This window comes from Castor canadensis, chromosome X (genome assembly GCF_047511655.1).
Source record: "Castor canadensis chromosome X, mCasCan1.hap1v2, whole genome shotgun sequence".
NCBI classification, from domain to species: Eukaryota; Metazoa; Chordata; class Mammalia; order Rodentia; family Castoridae; genus Castor; species Castor canadensis.
Genome location: NC_133405.1, coordinates 131,553,408 through 131,569,611, shown reverse-complemented (window position 1 = coordinate 131,569,611; position 16,204 = coordinate 131,553,408). Strand labels below are relative to the sequence as shown.

At 39.3% G+C, this 16,204-nt stretch overlaps 1 protein-coding gene across 3 annotated transcripts in view; it reads left to right on the top strand.

Annotated features, from left to right (window-relative positions):
• Egfl6 (EGF like domain multiple 6) overlaps window positions 1–15,080 on the top strand; it is a 79,437-nt gene extending 64,357 nt beyond the window's left edge. Inside the window, exons 10-12 of one of the 3 annotated variants that reach the window (XM_074064391.1) lie at window positions 3,631–3,732; window positions 5,654–5,919; window positions 14,547–15,080. In XM_074064391.1, the coding sequence (XP_073920492.1) occupies window positions 3,631–3,732; window positions 5,654–5,919; window positions 14,547–14,657 (479 nt within the window). In that variant the 3' untranslated portion in view covers window positions 14,658–15,080. Of the gene's footprint in view, window positions 1–3,627; window positions 3,733–5,653; window positions 5,920–14,546 lie in introns of all 3 variants that reach the window. The other 2 variants (XM_074064390.1, XM_074064392.1) reach the window with 2 other exon arrangements.
• The last annotated feature ends 1,124 nt before the right edge of the window (window positions 15,081–16,204 follow it).

Below are 16,204 nucleotides of genomic sequence, written 5' to 3'. Positions count from 1 at the left end.
TTGTGGACATTTGCAGTAGAAAGCCATATGCCTGCAAGGGAACATAAATACTGACAGATGTTGGTGTGGCAGCAACAGCATCTGCTTCATGGCTGGTGTGGATTAAATCAGAAATATGTTTGAAAGCATTTTGCAAACCATAAAGCACTATACTAGTGAAGTAGTGTGCTCATGAGACTAAAGCCTTGAGTTTTAACTCTTTTGGGAATAAGTTGCTATATACTAGTCCAGTACCCCAGTCTATGTGCTCTGCATGCTGAGGACGGGGGACAGAGTTTGGAACAAATGAGCCACCATATAAACCAACTGAAAAATTGATGTTCCACTATTTGTGGGATGGTAACATCAGCTTCTTAAAGTAGTAATGGCACTCCTTAAAGAATGCTGAAGACCTGAATCAAGTATTAATTGGCTTTTTTTTTTCATTTTAAAATAAAATATCCTGATAACCTGGGGGAAATAGGTTAAAAAGAAATGAAAATGAGAAAAAGGAAAGTGTGTGTGCTAACTTAGGCTATATGTGGAATGGACAACCCTGAATTTCAGTCAGGACTTAGGCCCAATTCTAGCATTAAGTGTCTGTGGAAATGGATAAATCACTTATGAGCCTCAGTTTTACTGAGGCTCTCACGATAGACTATTTTGACAATCAAATCAAATGATACAATGTTTGTGAAAATACTTGGCAAATTGAAATGAGGCAAGAAAAAACTATGTATTCCCTTTACTTTCCATTGCTTTCTTTATTCCTCAGTATAAACAGCTAAAGCCCCAAAATCAGAGCCAGGGGTTAGCCAGAGGTTTTTGTTTTGTTTTGTTTTGTTTTATTTTAAAATTTTTATTATTTTTTTATTCACATGTGCATACATTATTTGGGTCATTTCTCCCCCCTTCCCCCCCTCCCCCACCCTCTCTCCCTTCCCCCCTCTGTTCCAGGTAGGTCCTGTTCTGCCTTTATCACTAGTTTTGTTGAAGAAAAGAGACAAGCTTAATAAGAAAGACAAAGCGTTTTTGCTAGTTGAGTTGAGGATAGCTATACAGAAATATTCCTAGCATTGCTTTCGTGTACACATGTTATGACCTATGTTGATTCATCTCTAACTGATCTTTACCTTGGTTACTGATCCCCTTCTCATGATAACTTCTGTTGCTTTAAGGTTTCTGTATTAGTTCCTCTGGAGTGGGGACATCAAACACTTTCATGTTTTGGGTTTTGTACCTATTTCTATATCACCCATATATGCTCTCCCCTTGTCATATGATCCAAGTCCAACCACACTGCTGCATTTGCCCTAGATCTAAAGACTGCATATGAGGGAGAACATATGATTTTTGGTCTTCTGAGCCTGGCTAACCTCACTCAGAATGATGTTCTCTAGTTCCATCCATTTACTTGCAAATGATAAGATTTCACTCTTCTTCAGGGCTGAGTAAAATTCCATTGTGTACAAGTACCACATTTTCTTAATCCATTCGTCAGTAGTGGAGCATCTTGGTTGTTTCCATAACTTGGCTATTGTGAATAGTACTGCAATAAACATGGGTGTGCAGGTGCCTCTGGAGTAACCTGTGTTGCATTCCTTTGGGTATATCCCCAGGAGTGGGATTGCTGGATCATATGGCAGGTCTATGTTTAGATTTTTAAGGAGTCTCCAAATTTTTTTTCAGAGTGGTTGTACCAGCTTGCATTCCCACCAACAGTGGATTAGGGTTCCTTTTTCCCCGAATCCTCACCAATACATGTTGTTGGTGGTGTTTTTGATGATGGCTATTCTAACAGGGGTGAGGTGGAATCTTAGTGTGGTTTTGATTTGCATTTCCTTTATTAGCCAGAGGTTTTAAATCAGAAGTATCTCAGTCTTCCTCCTCTTTCACATTGGTATTTTTTGTTATCTATATCAGAAGCAAACTTTTCTCTGGAAATGGCCAGGTAGAAAATATTTTAGGCTTTGTGAGCAATACAGCCTTGGTAGCAATTACTCAACTCTGTCCTTATAGCTCAAAGGCAGCCACAGATAATATATCTATGAATGTGCAAGGTGGGCTTCCATAAAACTACAAAAATAGGCAGTAGGCCAGGATGTTAGATCATAACCTCAGATCTACATCAAAGTAACAAAAAGCACTGTTTGAAAACCTGAACTAGTTGACTCCACTGTTTTATTTCTCTGATACTCTAAACGAGGCAGTCATTCTACCATGAAGAACCCAGGAACAATGTAGAAACTGGCAGTGTGTCAACTTGCTTGATCCAACATACTGGTAGCAAGTTTCTCACTGGAATGTCAGAATCACGAAGTAAAGAAAGGAAAGTTTTGTCACTTTATGTCTCACTTGTACCCATGGAATTTTAGTTGATGGAGGTGATTGAGAGAGGACATGAATAGGCCAATACCATTGAAAGAAGGGTTTATTAGTCACATTTCCCCCAGAGAAGAGAGCAAGAGGGAACAACAGGGAAACCATCAGGCAAAGGTCAGGAGGCAGGAGCAGAAGTGAGGGGGAAAGCCTAGATCACAGCCTTTACTGGGATTTCTTTGGGAAGAAAGGCAAGACAGGCCAGGGGAAAACACTTAAGATTGGCTAATTGCAGAAGACATTGGAGCACAGGGCTGCCCCTAACTGTCTGGTACCTGGCCCTGGGATGATTTATGGCAGGGAAAATACTGGCTTTCTGTCACTGTAACAAAATACCTGAGATAATCAACTTATAAGAATGAAAGATTAATTTTGACTCATGGTTTCAGAGGTTTCGGCCCATGATTGTTTAGTCCCATCGCTTTAGGCCTGTGACAAGGTCAAATGTCATGGCAGGGATCTTGTGGTGAAGCAAAACTGCTTACCTTATGGTAGCCAGGAAGCAGAAAGAGAGAGAGGAAGGGGTTGGGATCCCAGTACTCCCTTCAAGGGCATGTACCCAGTGACCACACTTCCTTCCACTAAGCTCCACTTCCTACAGTTGTACCACCTCCCAGTAGTGCCCCAGGCTGGCAACCAAGCCTTTAGCACATAGCCTTTGGGAGACATGTCAGATCCAAACCATAACAGTGGATGAGAGTTAGATAAAGGGGATGGTTAGCTTGTGTATGAAACATGCTCCCAAGTTATTTACTATCTTGGGAATTAGCTGGCCCTGGAAGGGGAAGTTTCTGCCCAGGTCTATAAGCCCCCCTGAGATGTTAGAACATAAAATATAGCAAATAAAAAAACAGGGTTAATTCTCTTATGTAGTAAAAAGAATGTTGATAAGTCATGTACTACATGAAACTTATTATGTCACAAATCATCTAGAAAGTTCTGGCAAGGTCTTCATTTGTTTAGTTGTTTACAGGAGAATTTATTTTCTGGACTTAATTTTATGAACAATTGGATATAATTCTTGTTTTGCTTTGCTCATAAGAGTCTTGTCCATTACTTGTTTTGTTAAATAGGTTTTTTTTTTCTTTTAAGGTCACAGCAACTGAATTTGTTGATAATGGCTTCAGAGAGTTTGAAACTATTCTTAGAGGCATTTCAGTTCCCATAATCTGTATTCTGTGCAACTGAAAACATGGCACTGCCTTCCAAAGCTCCAAATGTTAGCTCTCTTTCTAATGTTCTTAATGATTGTGAAATGTTCTTTTTTAGCAGATATAAATATCTCAGTTGATTGCAGCTTTGATCATGGGGTCTGTGACTGGAAACAGGATAGAGAAGATGATTTTGACTGGAATCCTGCTGACCGAGATAATGGTATTTACATTTGACTATTTCATGTTCTGCAATATGGCAAAGATAAAGAAGGCTCAGCACTAATGTAATGGAGGGTTATTATTCCTGCTACTCACTGGGTCAGGGTTGTTGGTCATCTTAGGAAATCTTAGACCTCCTGAGGTTTCCCCATCTGGATGACTAACTTGATCCAGCATATATGCTCCTCTTTAATCTCTTTCCTACCCACCTGACCCACAAAGTGTGCTCCAGAAGATATCCTTTATATTTACCATCCTCTTCTGAGAGATTCACATAAAGTTTAGGAGTATTGTTGTCAATTTACCAGACACTGTACTCTGTAGTTTTTATTTTGCGTTTTAGGAGGAATTAACTTTTTTTTTTTTTGCAGTATTGGGGCTTGAACTCAGGGCCTACATCTTTAGCCACTCCACCAGCCCTTTTTTGTGATGGGTTTTTTTGAGATAAGGCCTCAAAAACTATTTACCCAGGCTGGCTTTGAACCACAATCCTCCTGATCTCTGCATCCCAAATAGCTAGGATTACAGGCATGAGCCACCAGTGCCTGGCTAGGAAGAGTTAAATCTTGATAGAGAAAATGACCTGTAGTTAAACCTGAAGTTTTAATAGAGTCACCTTTCAAAGCATCGAAGCCATGATGAGTATCAAGTCAACAATCTGAACCCCTGGACTGAGCTTTCCCTTCTGTTGCCTGAAGATTTCTTTCTGGTCACCTGACTTTGGATTTTTCTCAAAGTCAGCTCTGATCTGTGGGTTTCCTGTGCTTTCTACTGCCTACTTTAGCTATTGATGAGCCCTAGTTTTCCCCTTGGATAGAGCATTTGGTTTGCAGATCCCATTTGGAGCACATATTAAATCCCTGTCTCCTGAAGACTGACTATGTAACTACAGATAATTGTTACACCTCTGGGAAGCCAGTTCCTTACAAGTAAGATTATTTCTTTGGGGGGACATACAGACTCAGCCTTCGGCTGAAAGATCCTTCTTCTAGAGTCTTCCTGAAAACTAATTCCTCCTTGAGATCTTTCCTTTCAAGCCCTCACATGCAATCAGAAAACTTGGATATCCCATAACAAGAATTCCTTTTAGAACTTGGGATTAGGGTAGAGGGGATACATCCCACACAGCAGTTGTGTGAGTGAGAGTATCACTAAAGATTCAGGGCAAGCAGAGGGCAAGTTTAACCACAGACAATGCATTTTTTGGAGAAGCTATCTTGATAACTAATTTGAGTTTCTCCTTTCTCCCATCATGGCATCTCTAAACTTATGTCTACCAGAGCTATATCAAACTGGGAGCTCATGTGTTATTCCAAGATCTTGACAGCTACTACCACAGGTTAAAAGATACTTAGAAGGTCTGTAGGCATAGAAAGAGATGTATTCCTGTCATCCTAAATCAGAGCTCAAATGATATGTTTACACTTGGTGGTTGAGCTTGATGAAGCCATTAGGACATTCAGGTGTGTTATGGATTAAACACACCGCTCTATGGACCCATCATACATATGAATGGAGCTGGTCATCGTACATATCATTGATTCAGTGGGTAAGTGAATTCCAAGATTCAAAGAATCAGGGTGGAAATGAAATTCTGGAATACAAGTTCTGTGTTAGGTGCAAATTACCTACGGTGCTAAACAACTGTTTAATTAGATTCTAACCCTGCATCTCTGATAATCCCAACCTTTGTGAATGAATGTGGACAAATTCCTCAGTTTTCTTCTCTGCATAGCAAAAGATTTCAATTGTGTAATCCCTAAAATTCACTTTAGCATGAAAGTTTTGTTCCTGTGTTCAAAATAGAAAGGACTTCAGCTTTCCCTATGGGAAACTATTGTTCATTTTTATAGCTGTGTTGTAGATTGTAGCCAAATCCTTTATAATGACATCATTCAGTGTGCATTATTGTTCTCTTAAAGCTGTTGGCTATTACATGGCAGTTCCAGCCTTGGCAGGACACAAGCAGAATACTGGCCGATTGAAACTTCTCCTCCCAGACCTGCAGCCCCAAAGCAACTTCTGTTTGCTCTTTGATTACCGGCTGGCCGGAGACAAAGTAGGGAAACTTCGAGTGTTTGTGAAAAACAGTAACAATGCCCTGGCATGGGAAGAGACCAAGAATGAGGATGAAAAGTGGAGGACGGGAAAAATTCAGTTGTATCCAGGGACTGATATTACCAAAAGTGTAAGTGGAACAATTAGGAAACTGGGTTTTGATTTTTCAATGATTCAACAAACAAAACGAAACATTTTCTGAAGTCCCTAGGTGCTGTGGATACAAAGACAAATAGACTTCTCCCCCATACTTACAGAGCTTACATTCTGGAGCAAAATGGGCAAGGTGACTGATTAATCAGCACAACTAGCCAGGCACGTGCATATCACATTCTGTGGGAATAATCTATTTGTGTGCCAGGCTCCCCTTCACCAGCGTCCTCCCAAATCAGGCTCTACATTCCTTTATATGTAAAAAGACAAAAAAAAAAAAAAAACCCTTTCCTTCTCATTCATTCTATGTGTAGAACTTGGCACAATAAATGGCATCCAGATGATGATTTTTTTTTGGCAGTACTGGGTTTTGAACTCAGGACCTCACGCTTACTAGGCAGCACTCAAACCACTCCACCAGCAGAAGATAATTTTTAAAATTTCTTTTTGGTGGGACTGGGGTTTGAATTCAGAGCTTCCTGCTTGCAAAGCCCGTGCTGTACGGCTTGAGGCACACCTCCTGTCCATTTTCTCTGGTCATTTTGGAGATAGGATCTTGCTAACTATTTGCCTGGGCCAGCCTCAAACTGCAATCCTCCCAGTCTCAGCCTCCCAAGTAGCTAGGATTACTGGTTTGAGCCACTGGCACCCAGCTTTTTAAATGTTATTTTAAGTGACCTGAGAGAGTGGCTATTGTCAGAGATTCCCAAGACCATCCTCAGGTTCAATGAGTCCTTAGAAGGACTCATGGAACTCATAAAAGCTGTTATATTTACAATTATAGTTTATATTCATTAAAAGGAGCAGAAAGAAAAAGCACATAGTGCAGAATCCAGGAGGGACTAGGCTTGTAGTTTCCCTTTCCTTGTGGAGTCAGAGGAGCATCTCTTAATTCTCTCAGCAACCATGTGTAACAACAGTCACAAAGTTTCTAGTTTCCTCTACCGGGGAAACTTCCCAAGCCCTGGTATAGAGATTTTGTTATGCTGCACCCACATGCCCACCAGCACAGCTGGCCTTAGTTATCAAGTCTCTAGCATCTCCAGAGGTCAAGTTGAAACCATGTAACCCAAGACCCTACCATAAGTCACATTGTTAGTATAAACTATCTGGATTGGCCCAAGGTCTCATAAATAATGACACTCTTAATCAGGTAGGATATTCCAAGGGCTAAGAGATTAGCTCCCAGGATCCAGTCAAGGACCAAACTTTCTTTAGAATGTGCAGGTTTTGTACAACTCAAACCTTCTGAGTTAATTCTTCACTGCAGAAGTAGATTTAATAAGAGAAAAGGAAGTTTCAAGAGGATGTCAGTGAATGGGATGAAACACTGAGAAGGAACATTTGTTTGAAATGTTCAAACAAATTTTTGAACATTTCTCCAAAAATGATGGAGAACACCAAGCATAGTGGTACGGGCCTGTAATCCTAGCACTGGGAAGTCTGAAGTAGGAGGTTTGTGAGTTCAAAGCCAGCCTGGACTATATAGTGAGACCCTGCCTCAAAAAAAAAAAAAAAGATGAAGAGTTTATTGAGTTTGATCATCAAGAGGTGGCAGATGGCCTTCATAGGAGTTGTTTCTTTAAAAGAAAGGGCCAGAAGCCACACAATAGAAGAATAAGGAGGGAAAGGAACAGAGCCTGGAGTAGTCACTGTGGACCTGGTGAAAAGTTTGGTCAAGGTGAAAAGGAAAAAGAGGTGAAAGCTCAAAGAAGGCACATGAAGAGATGATCAAAGGAAGAATAATTAGCAGATACATGAATAATTAGTAGCTACATGAATTGGCATTCTATTTATACTTTGCTTATAAAAGATGATTATTAATGTAAGTAAAATCCTATTTCTTGGCAATAACATCCAACCATAAAGCTTAGTCCCTAGTGTCAGACATTAAATTTAACATTGTTTCATTTACTTGTCATACTTTAATGAAGATGTTCTATCTTATTTTAAATGCCTCATAAGGCATGTCTATAAATGAAAGTGTATGTTGAGCTCAGGTTAATGAACTTCCTAAGTGCCCTTCCCCTCTGTGATGAGAGCAGCGCTTGGTCGGAACTGACACACACAGTAATGGAGACTTATTCTCATTGCAGCATACTTGATTAAGTGCATATTTACATTTTGGGGTATGTAACAGTTTGGGGACTGTGGCACCGATCCATGGTATATGTAGATGACATCCTGTGTTGGAGAGTTGGAATATGCCTCTGCATAACTTACAGAGTTATGTCCATGTTGACTGAATTCACGAATTCATGTGCTGGAGAATATTTGTTATGTAACATGGTAGGATAGAGGGAAGTATGTCATCAAAACAAAACAAAAGTGTGATTTTTTTTTTACGTATAGAACATGCTCTTTTTTATTTTAAAAATTATGCAAAGATTATGGGAAAAATATATGCCAACCAGTTAACCACAGTTATCTTTGGGTGCTAGGATTACAGGTGAATTTCATTCTTTCTTTTTTGTTCAACTGTAGTTTCTTCTGTAGTTTGTCTGTGTACAAGGACTGCTTGGGTAATAAAGTAGAAGTGAAAGTTCCAAGATATAAAATTCCTGAAATGTAAGTTCCAAATTTTTGTGTCAGGAAAATCTTCATCTCTCCATTAAGCATAGAAATAATTATTCAAAATTGAGAAGGGGAAATTGGTGTAAATGCAACTAACACAGAATATCAATGTTAACATTTATGGGCTTCAGTGAACTCTGCGTAGTTATTCAGATTGTGTCCACCCCCAACACATACTGTCATTCTCAGTCATCTGGAGGATAAGCTTTTCATCAAGATACTCCGTCCTGGTCCCAGCACCTTCTTGGTTATAGAGTTTCATCTCAGATACTTCTTGATCCATTAGGATTTGCAAGCAGATAAGCTTACAACATTACACTAAGGTTTACTCAAGGCCTCTGAATTCCCGTGGGTTCACACAGATTTGTTTAGGAATGCATCTCTTCTGCTGATCCTACTAATGTGACCCACTTTGGGACTTGAGGATAGCTAAGACACCCAAAAAACTAGATAGCATTTGTTGCCCTCAACGCAGAAAAACTAATGCAGATGCTTTAAAGCGACTGGGACCAATAGGAGAAGGGGACCAGGAACTAGAGAAAAGGTTAGTTCGAGAAGAATTAACTTAGAAGGTAACACACATGTACAGGAAAGCAATGCAAGTCAACTCCCTGTGTAGCTATCCTTATCTCAACTAGCAAAAACCCTTGGTCCTTCCTGTTACTGCTTATATTCTCTCTTCTACAAAATTAGAGATAAGGGCAAAATAGTTTCTGCCTGGTAGCGAGGGTTTGGGGGGGTAAGAGAAGGGGTGAGGGGGTAAGGGAGGGGGCAGGGGGAAGGGGGGAGAAATGACCCAAACATTGTGTGCACATATGAATAAAATAAAATTTAAAAAAAATAGAACTCAAAGTGCTGAATGCAAATAGTGACTCTTTCCCCTAATAATTGAGTATCAAAGTGACTCCAATTAAAGGCATCCACAGCATAAGGGAACTATGTTAAGACACACGAGGATTGTTTTCAGAGGGGAGGAGGTACATCACTAGCTTCTCTCTCTACTGTACAAGCTTCTGTAAGATGGTGATGTACATTCATAAAAGTGTGATTTTTAATGCACACTTTTAAAACACATTCCCCCAGAGCTGGGTGCCAGTGACTTATGCCTATAATCCCAGCTACTTGGGGAGGATTGCACTTTGAGGCCAGCCTGAGCAAATAGTTTGCAAGACCCCATCTCCAAAATAACCAGAGCAAAATGGACTAGATGTGTAGCTCGAGCAGTAGAGCACCTGCTTTGCAAGCACAAGGCCCTAAATTCAAACTCGAGTTCCACTAGAAAAAAATAAATTCCCCCAGAGAGCCTAACCAGTCATCACACTAAAACACAGCAGTGCTAGGTTAAGAGTGATGCTCAGACCCAGGCACCTATATTCTGAATTCATGGGAAACCTTGATGGGGGATATTGTGTGGCGGGAAGGAAAATAATCCAAGTTAAAGTATATATTCCAATTTAGTATTGTCATATTGGCTGTGATATTTGTAGCAAATGCTGACTTTTACAATGTAAACTTGAATGTACAAGATAAGTCACATTGCTTCCTCTAAGTCAAATTATATCTGAATTCAAATTCTCATCCCATGGTGGGTAGGGGAGTTTCAATACCAGTTATTTGCTTATGTAGGATTGGGGGAGTGACCCTCCCTGTGGTGGGCTGTGCTTCTGAAAAACTAAAAGGGACACATACATTGAAAGCCATTTATCTCTTCAACTTCCATGCCAGGCTGGGACACAGAAAAGTTTGTTTTGATTGGTTTGTTTTTTTTTTTTTGGCAGTTCTGGGGTTTGAACTCAGGGCCTCACACTTGCTAAACAGGCACTCTACCACTTGAGCCACTCCACCAACCCTGGACACAGAAACCTTTAATAAAGGTGGAGTCTTGTTGCTGAGAGTCTAGCCTCAATAAGAACCTCAGAGAAGCATTGCCCATTGAAGGCTCTGCCAGATCGAGCCAGTGACGTGACTTCCTAGTTCTGATGAATCTCATTTCTCCCCCTCACTGCTTCTCCTAGTATAGCCTCCTCAAGGAGATTAAGCTTGCAAGGAACAACCATCAGGAAGGGATTGTCTTCCAGAAAAGTGTGCTTTTGATTGCTACATTCTAAATCTCCTTGATAAAGAAAAACACTAAAAGCCTATCTAGGACTGGAGGTGTGGCTCAAGCAATAGAGTACTTGTTCAGCAAGCTCAAAGTCCTGAGTTCAAATTCCAGTAGCACCAAAAAGAGTCTGTCTAAATTGGGCATGGTAACACACACCTAGAATTCCAGCCCACAGGTGGCTAAGGCAGGAAGATGGAGAGTTCAGAGCCAGCCTGGGCTGCATAGCAAGACCTTCTCTCAAATAAAACAACAAGAACAAAAAAGAAAACTGCCTAAGTTTTTTGGACCAGAGTAGGCAAAAATGTTTCGAAAAGGGCTGGAGGAGTTATCACAAAAGTAAGTAAATAAATAAATAAATAAGAAATGAGGACTGAGGCATGACTCAGTCATGCTTTCCTAGCCCTGAAATTAAAAAAAAAAAAAAAAGTTACACTAAGGTAAGTTTTGGGGTGGTGGAGTGGCTCAGGTAGTAAAATACCTACCTAACAAGCACAGGTCCTGAGTTCAAACGCCAACACTGCCAAAAAAATAAATAAATAAATAAAATGCTGTGAAAAACAAGCACAGCCAGGCATCAGTGGCTCACCTCTGTAATCCTAGCTATTTGGGAGGCTGATATTGGGAGGATCTCACTTCAAGGCCAGTACCATTAAATAGTTTGCAATACCCCATATTAAAAATAATAATATTATTAATTAATAATAACCAGAGCAAAAGTGATTAGAGAAATGGCTCAAGAGGTAGAGTGCCTGCTTTGCAAGTACAAAGCCCTGAGTTCAAACCCCAGTCCCACCCAAAAAAAGCACAAATTAGTATGTCAAATGATTATCCTGACATTAACTTTAGTTATCCATGGGTTATCAATCAGGGATTTCAGTGGTAGAAAAGACACCATATCCCAAGATTCAAACAGACACATACCCTCATTGTGCTGCCCATTGCAACTGCTGTGCGGGATCTACTAGTTGGCAGCTTCTACTTTTAAAAAACTACCCAAAGGGAATATCCTTCTGAAAGCAGTTCCCTCCTGAGAAGAGCATAGAGGAAGAAAAACCTTCTACACCCAGTTTTGCTATCACTGGCTTCTTAGTAATAGCTTGCTCCCACCAGTTCTCAAGAAAATGTACTCCGCTTTGAAAAAAAAGAGAGCTCCTGGGCAGTGACAGTCACAGGCTCTTGGCACTGTGACATTTTCCCCCTGAGATTTTCTTTCTTCTCTTCTAATTGTCTAGGAAAGCTGGATACAATGGTGACTGTGGGGAGCAGATTAAAGCCTATGAGAACTGGACACAAGCTAGGCGAGATGCAGTTAATTGCTTTTACCTGTAGGCCGAGACAGGCACAGCCCCCGGCCACGAAACAGGGAAAGGCAGAACAGTCTCCTAAATTGCGTTCAGAAAAGCAGGAATGCAGGTTTCTCCTGTTGCAATGTTATGCACTTCCCCGTGGCTCCACCTGTTTGCTGCTATAAAAGACCCCTGAAGGAGGAAGAGGGGCTTTTGCTTTGGGGGCTTTACTTTGGGCTTTTGGACCTTTTGCTTGGCTTTTGGCTTTTTGCTTTGGGGGGCTTTTAGCCTTTGAATATTGGGAAGAAGCTTTTACTTTGCTTTGGGCCTTTTGGTGTGGGAAGGTTTTGGAAGGAAAAATTGCTGAAGGGAAGAGAATTGTTGAAGGGAAAATGCTAAAGAGGGGTTGATAGAAAGTCTGCACCGAGAACTTTAACATGGGCTTCAGAAAGCAAAGCTGAGAAAGAACTTCATACATAGGCCTTAGGAAAGCTAAAGCTAAAGGAAAGCTAAAGAGAACACAGGACAGTGCACAGAGCAAGTCTAAGGACCCAGACTTTAAGAGTTATGCACATGCAGGTTGTAGGCCCAGCTGTTTGCAAGTTTGAGCACTGAAGCTTTGAGAGAGCTAAAGAGAAATGAGAGTGCAAGCCTGGGGGCAAAAGACTTTAAGAGCAAGTAAGCTAAAGATAAGCTAAGAGCAAACTTGAGACAGAGCGAGCCTAAGGAAAGAGGTTTTAAGCAAGGTTTTAAAGAACTGCAAGGAGCAAGGCCTTAAAGAATCAAGATAGAGAAAAGAAGCAATGAGGGTTGTGCGTCTCCAGCTGAGCGAACAACACACCTGACCCCAACTTCCTGCCTGTATGTCTATCCTGTGTCTTTTCTAAAATCTCCAGTCGCCTCCAGTAAAGCCCACTTAGGTCCAGTAATAACCAAGGAGCAAGAGAGAAAACCTCCCTCCAGCAAGGGAGGGAGCATGAAAAACAGCGCCCCCTTCAGTGACAATAATTGCTTTCTCTCTGTGACCTTGAAAACTTTTGTGATTATTTCTAAAGCAAAAAAAGAGATGGCAATTAGTTACATAATGAAATTGTTAAAGGATCTTTCTTTTAAAAAGTTTAGAAAAGACAAAGGAAATTTCTTCGTTGATATACCTAAAGATTCGTAATCATACCACAATAAGCATAGTATGAATACTTTCATACTTTATATTTTACTTTCCAAATAAATACATTTTAATCTATTTATGACTACAGTAGGCATAGACTACTGTCACATTGCATTTTGACAGAAAATATGTGTATATGATTTTAAAGAACAACATGTTCCAAGTTAAATATCTACAACTTTTGTTTAAAGGTCACTTAGTCATCTTTGAATGAGAATTATCTTGCTGTCCTCTAAATTTTCTAAAACGCTCAGGCCTGTTCCCCTCTTTCTGGGAGACATATGGGAAGTGGGAGAAGCATACTTCTTATATTGAATGATATTGAATCGGTGCTCCGTAAGTGGTAACTATTGTTATTTTCATATTTACTTAATTTTTAAAGTATTTTGGTGGGTTTTTCTGGCTATAAAATTAACAAAAAAAATTTTCTAAAAAGCACTACAACATTGAAGAAACATAAACATCCACTCAACAAATATTTGTTTTAATCATAGTTATTTGAAAATATGTTTAAATGAATGGGTAAACATAGGATAATCACTGTGTATCTTTAATTTTGTTAAATGAACAAATTGACATTCCCTGTCATTTTGTTTCCTGTTTGAACATAATTCTTTTTAGCATTCATCCTCTGTTCTCTGTTCATTGGAAACTTCTAAACGTTTCCTTCTATTTAGAAGCTTCTTTCTATTTTGATTATTAATTTCTCATGTAAAAATGATTATACTGTCATAGTTTAAAACATTTTTCAACACATGGAAAAATGATATTCCAGGCAATTTCCAAATATATAAACCAAAATTTTAAGAAAAATAATTATGCTACTACAGACAAACAAAATCTGAATGCATCAAAATAATTCCCTTTCAACTATATAATCTTGCATTAGATATTCATGGGAATATTAAATTTATTTTGCCCTGGTTTTTATTTGTAAAAACGTATTTTTTTATCTATTTTTATTTCTTTAAGTGAGAATTCCAAATTTTTCTTTTTCTTTTTTTTTTGAGGCAAGGTCTGGCCTTGAGCTTTCTATCCTCCTGCCTCTACCTCCCAAGTGTTGGGATTAGAGATGTGCATTACCATGCCTGAATAAATCTTTTGTGTGTGTGTATGGTGCAGAGGAAGGAGTATCCAGGGCCTTGTGCATTCTGGGCAAGTGCTCTACCTCTGAGGTACATCCCCAGTCCCCTAAAATTTCCTTTTAAACCTTACCCTTCTCAGGTAAGAGACTGATTCTGGGACTTTCAGAATCCTTTACATTTTTCTACCAGTTTTCTCTGAACAAAACTCTCAGTGTGAACACTGGAAAATGGAAACCATAGTGTAGTTATGACCTTACTGTGTCGTCAAAGTCAAAGCCAATTTCTACGCAATAGGGACATGTTTAGTCCTTGTTAATAGCTGTTAGTTTGTTTGTATCATTGCTTTGAATATTTTAAAGTAATTTTTTATTTCCTCTCCATTATTAGATCATTTTTGAAGCAGAACGCGGCAAGGGCAAAACTGGTGAAATCGCAGTGGATGGCGTCTTGCTCGTTTCAGGCTTATGTCCAGATGGCCTTTTATCTGTGGAAGGTTGAATGTTACTGTCATCTTTTATATCTTTACATTTGGCTTTTTGTACCAGTTCTCTGGTTTTTCTTTCATATTATATCATAGGACCCCCCCCACACACTTTAGAAATACAAGCTAAAAAGTTGTAATTTACCAACAGAAATATTATTGTAAGATCCATTTCTTATATCAGATGTGCCAGTGCTTGCTTTAAGCATTGTACCACTGTGTCTTCTCATTTATTCCTGAATTTTTTCACATTGTATTCTGAAATGTGGGCGTGCCAGCTCATCTCCCCCATTCAGTACATCTGATTTTTCTATGTGAGCTCATTAACTTCTCTACCAACATTTCTAGAATAACAACAAAAAGTATAGAGAAATGTTTAAGTGTTTGACTTTTGTGGTGCTTCTTGGAAACTATGACATTAAAGAGACCTTGCATAAGTGGTTCAGCCTGATCTTTCACAGCTAAGCCTGCATATTTATAGTCTTTGTAATAATAATAACCATATATCCGTATGGTATATTGATGAATCTGTTTACTTGTGTGTATGATTATAAGCTTTTCTGGAAAATGTACCTTTTCTTCTTTTCTCTGTGGAAATATTTTATAGTCTTAAAATTCTTAAAATTCCCATTGTGGGAAAAGATGACTACTTCATTAAGTCTCAAAACTGCAATGCAAATTAGCATATGTTGTTGAACTCAAGGCCTCAGAGAACTGCTTGAATCTAAATTATTATTATTATTATTAGGTAACAGGTTTTAAAAAATACTGATGCTTTCTTTTCTATTTCCCTTTTCTCCCAAATTCAAGAGTAGCTTTGTGTGGCAATGAATTCCGAGTATATTCCCTGAGGACAGTCACTATACAGTTCCCAGTTCAGGATGGTTTGACTTACGACTTTTCAGTTTTATGATGGTGTGGAAGCAATACACATTCCATAGGAGCTGTGCTTTGAATTTTGAGTTTTGGTCTTTTCTCAGGCTGTCTTGTGGTATGATCCTCTCATAAGGCTGGGGAACAGCACTGACTGCAGCTCCCAGTCAGCCCTGTGATCACGAGCAGAAACAACCATACTCTACAGTGTACTGCATTGCTGGTGGTTTTTGGATATTATGTTTTGCATTTATGCATCCCACCATGTCTACAAAACACCCACTGTGTCTGTACATGAGTTATTGAACACTTTATTATAAAATAGAATTTGTGTTAGATAATTTTGCCCAACTGCATTCTAATGTAAATATTCTGAGCACACTTTAAATAGACTAGGCTAACCTATGATGTGCAACAGGTGAGATGTATTAAATACATTTCAACCTATGATATTTTAAACATATGATAGATTTATCAGGACATAACCCCATGATAAGTGGAGTAGCATCTATATGTTATTTAAGATTCTGCATCAGAAATAGGTCCAACACAGTTCCCAAATAGAAGGTTCCCTAGCTATTTTCCTGCTGTCGCCTAATGACAATGAAGGCACTGAGCTAAATCTCACAAGGGTGGGACAGTGAAGTTTTGGGTCCTTGTGGATGTCAAGTATATGGTGGCTTCTGCCACA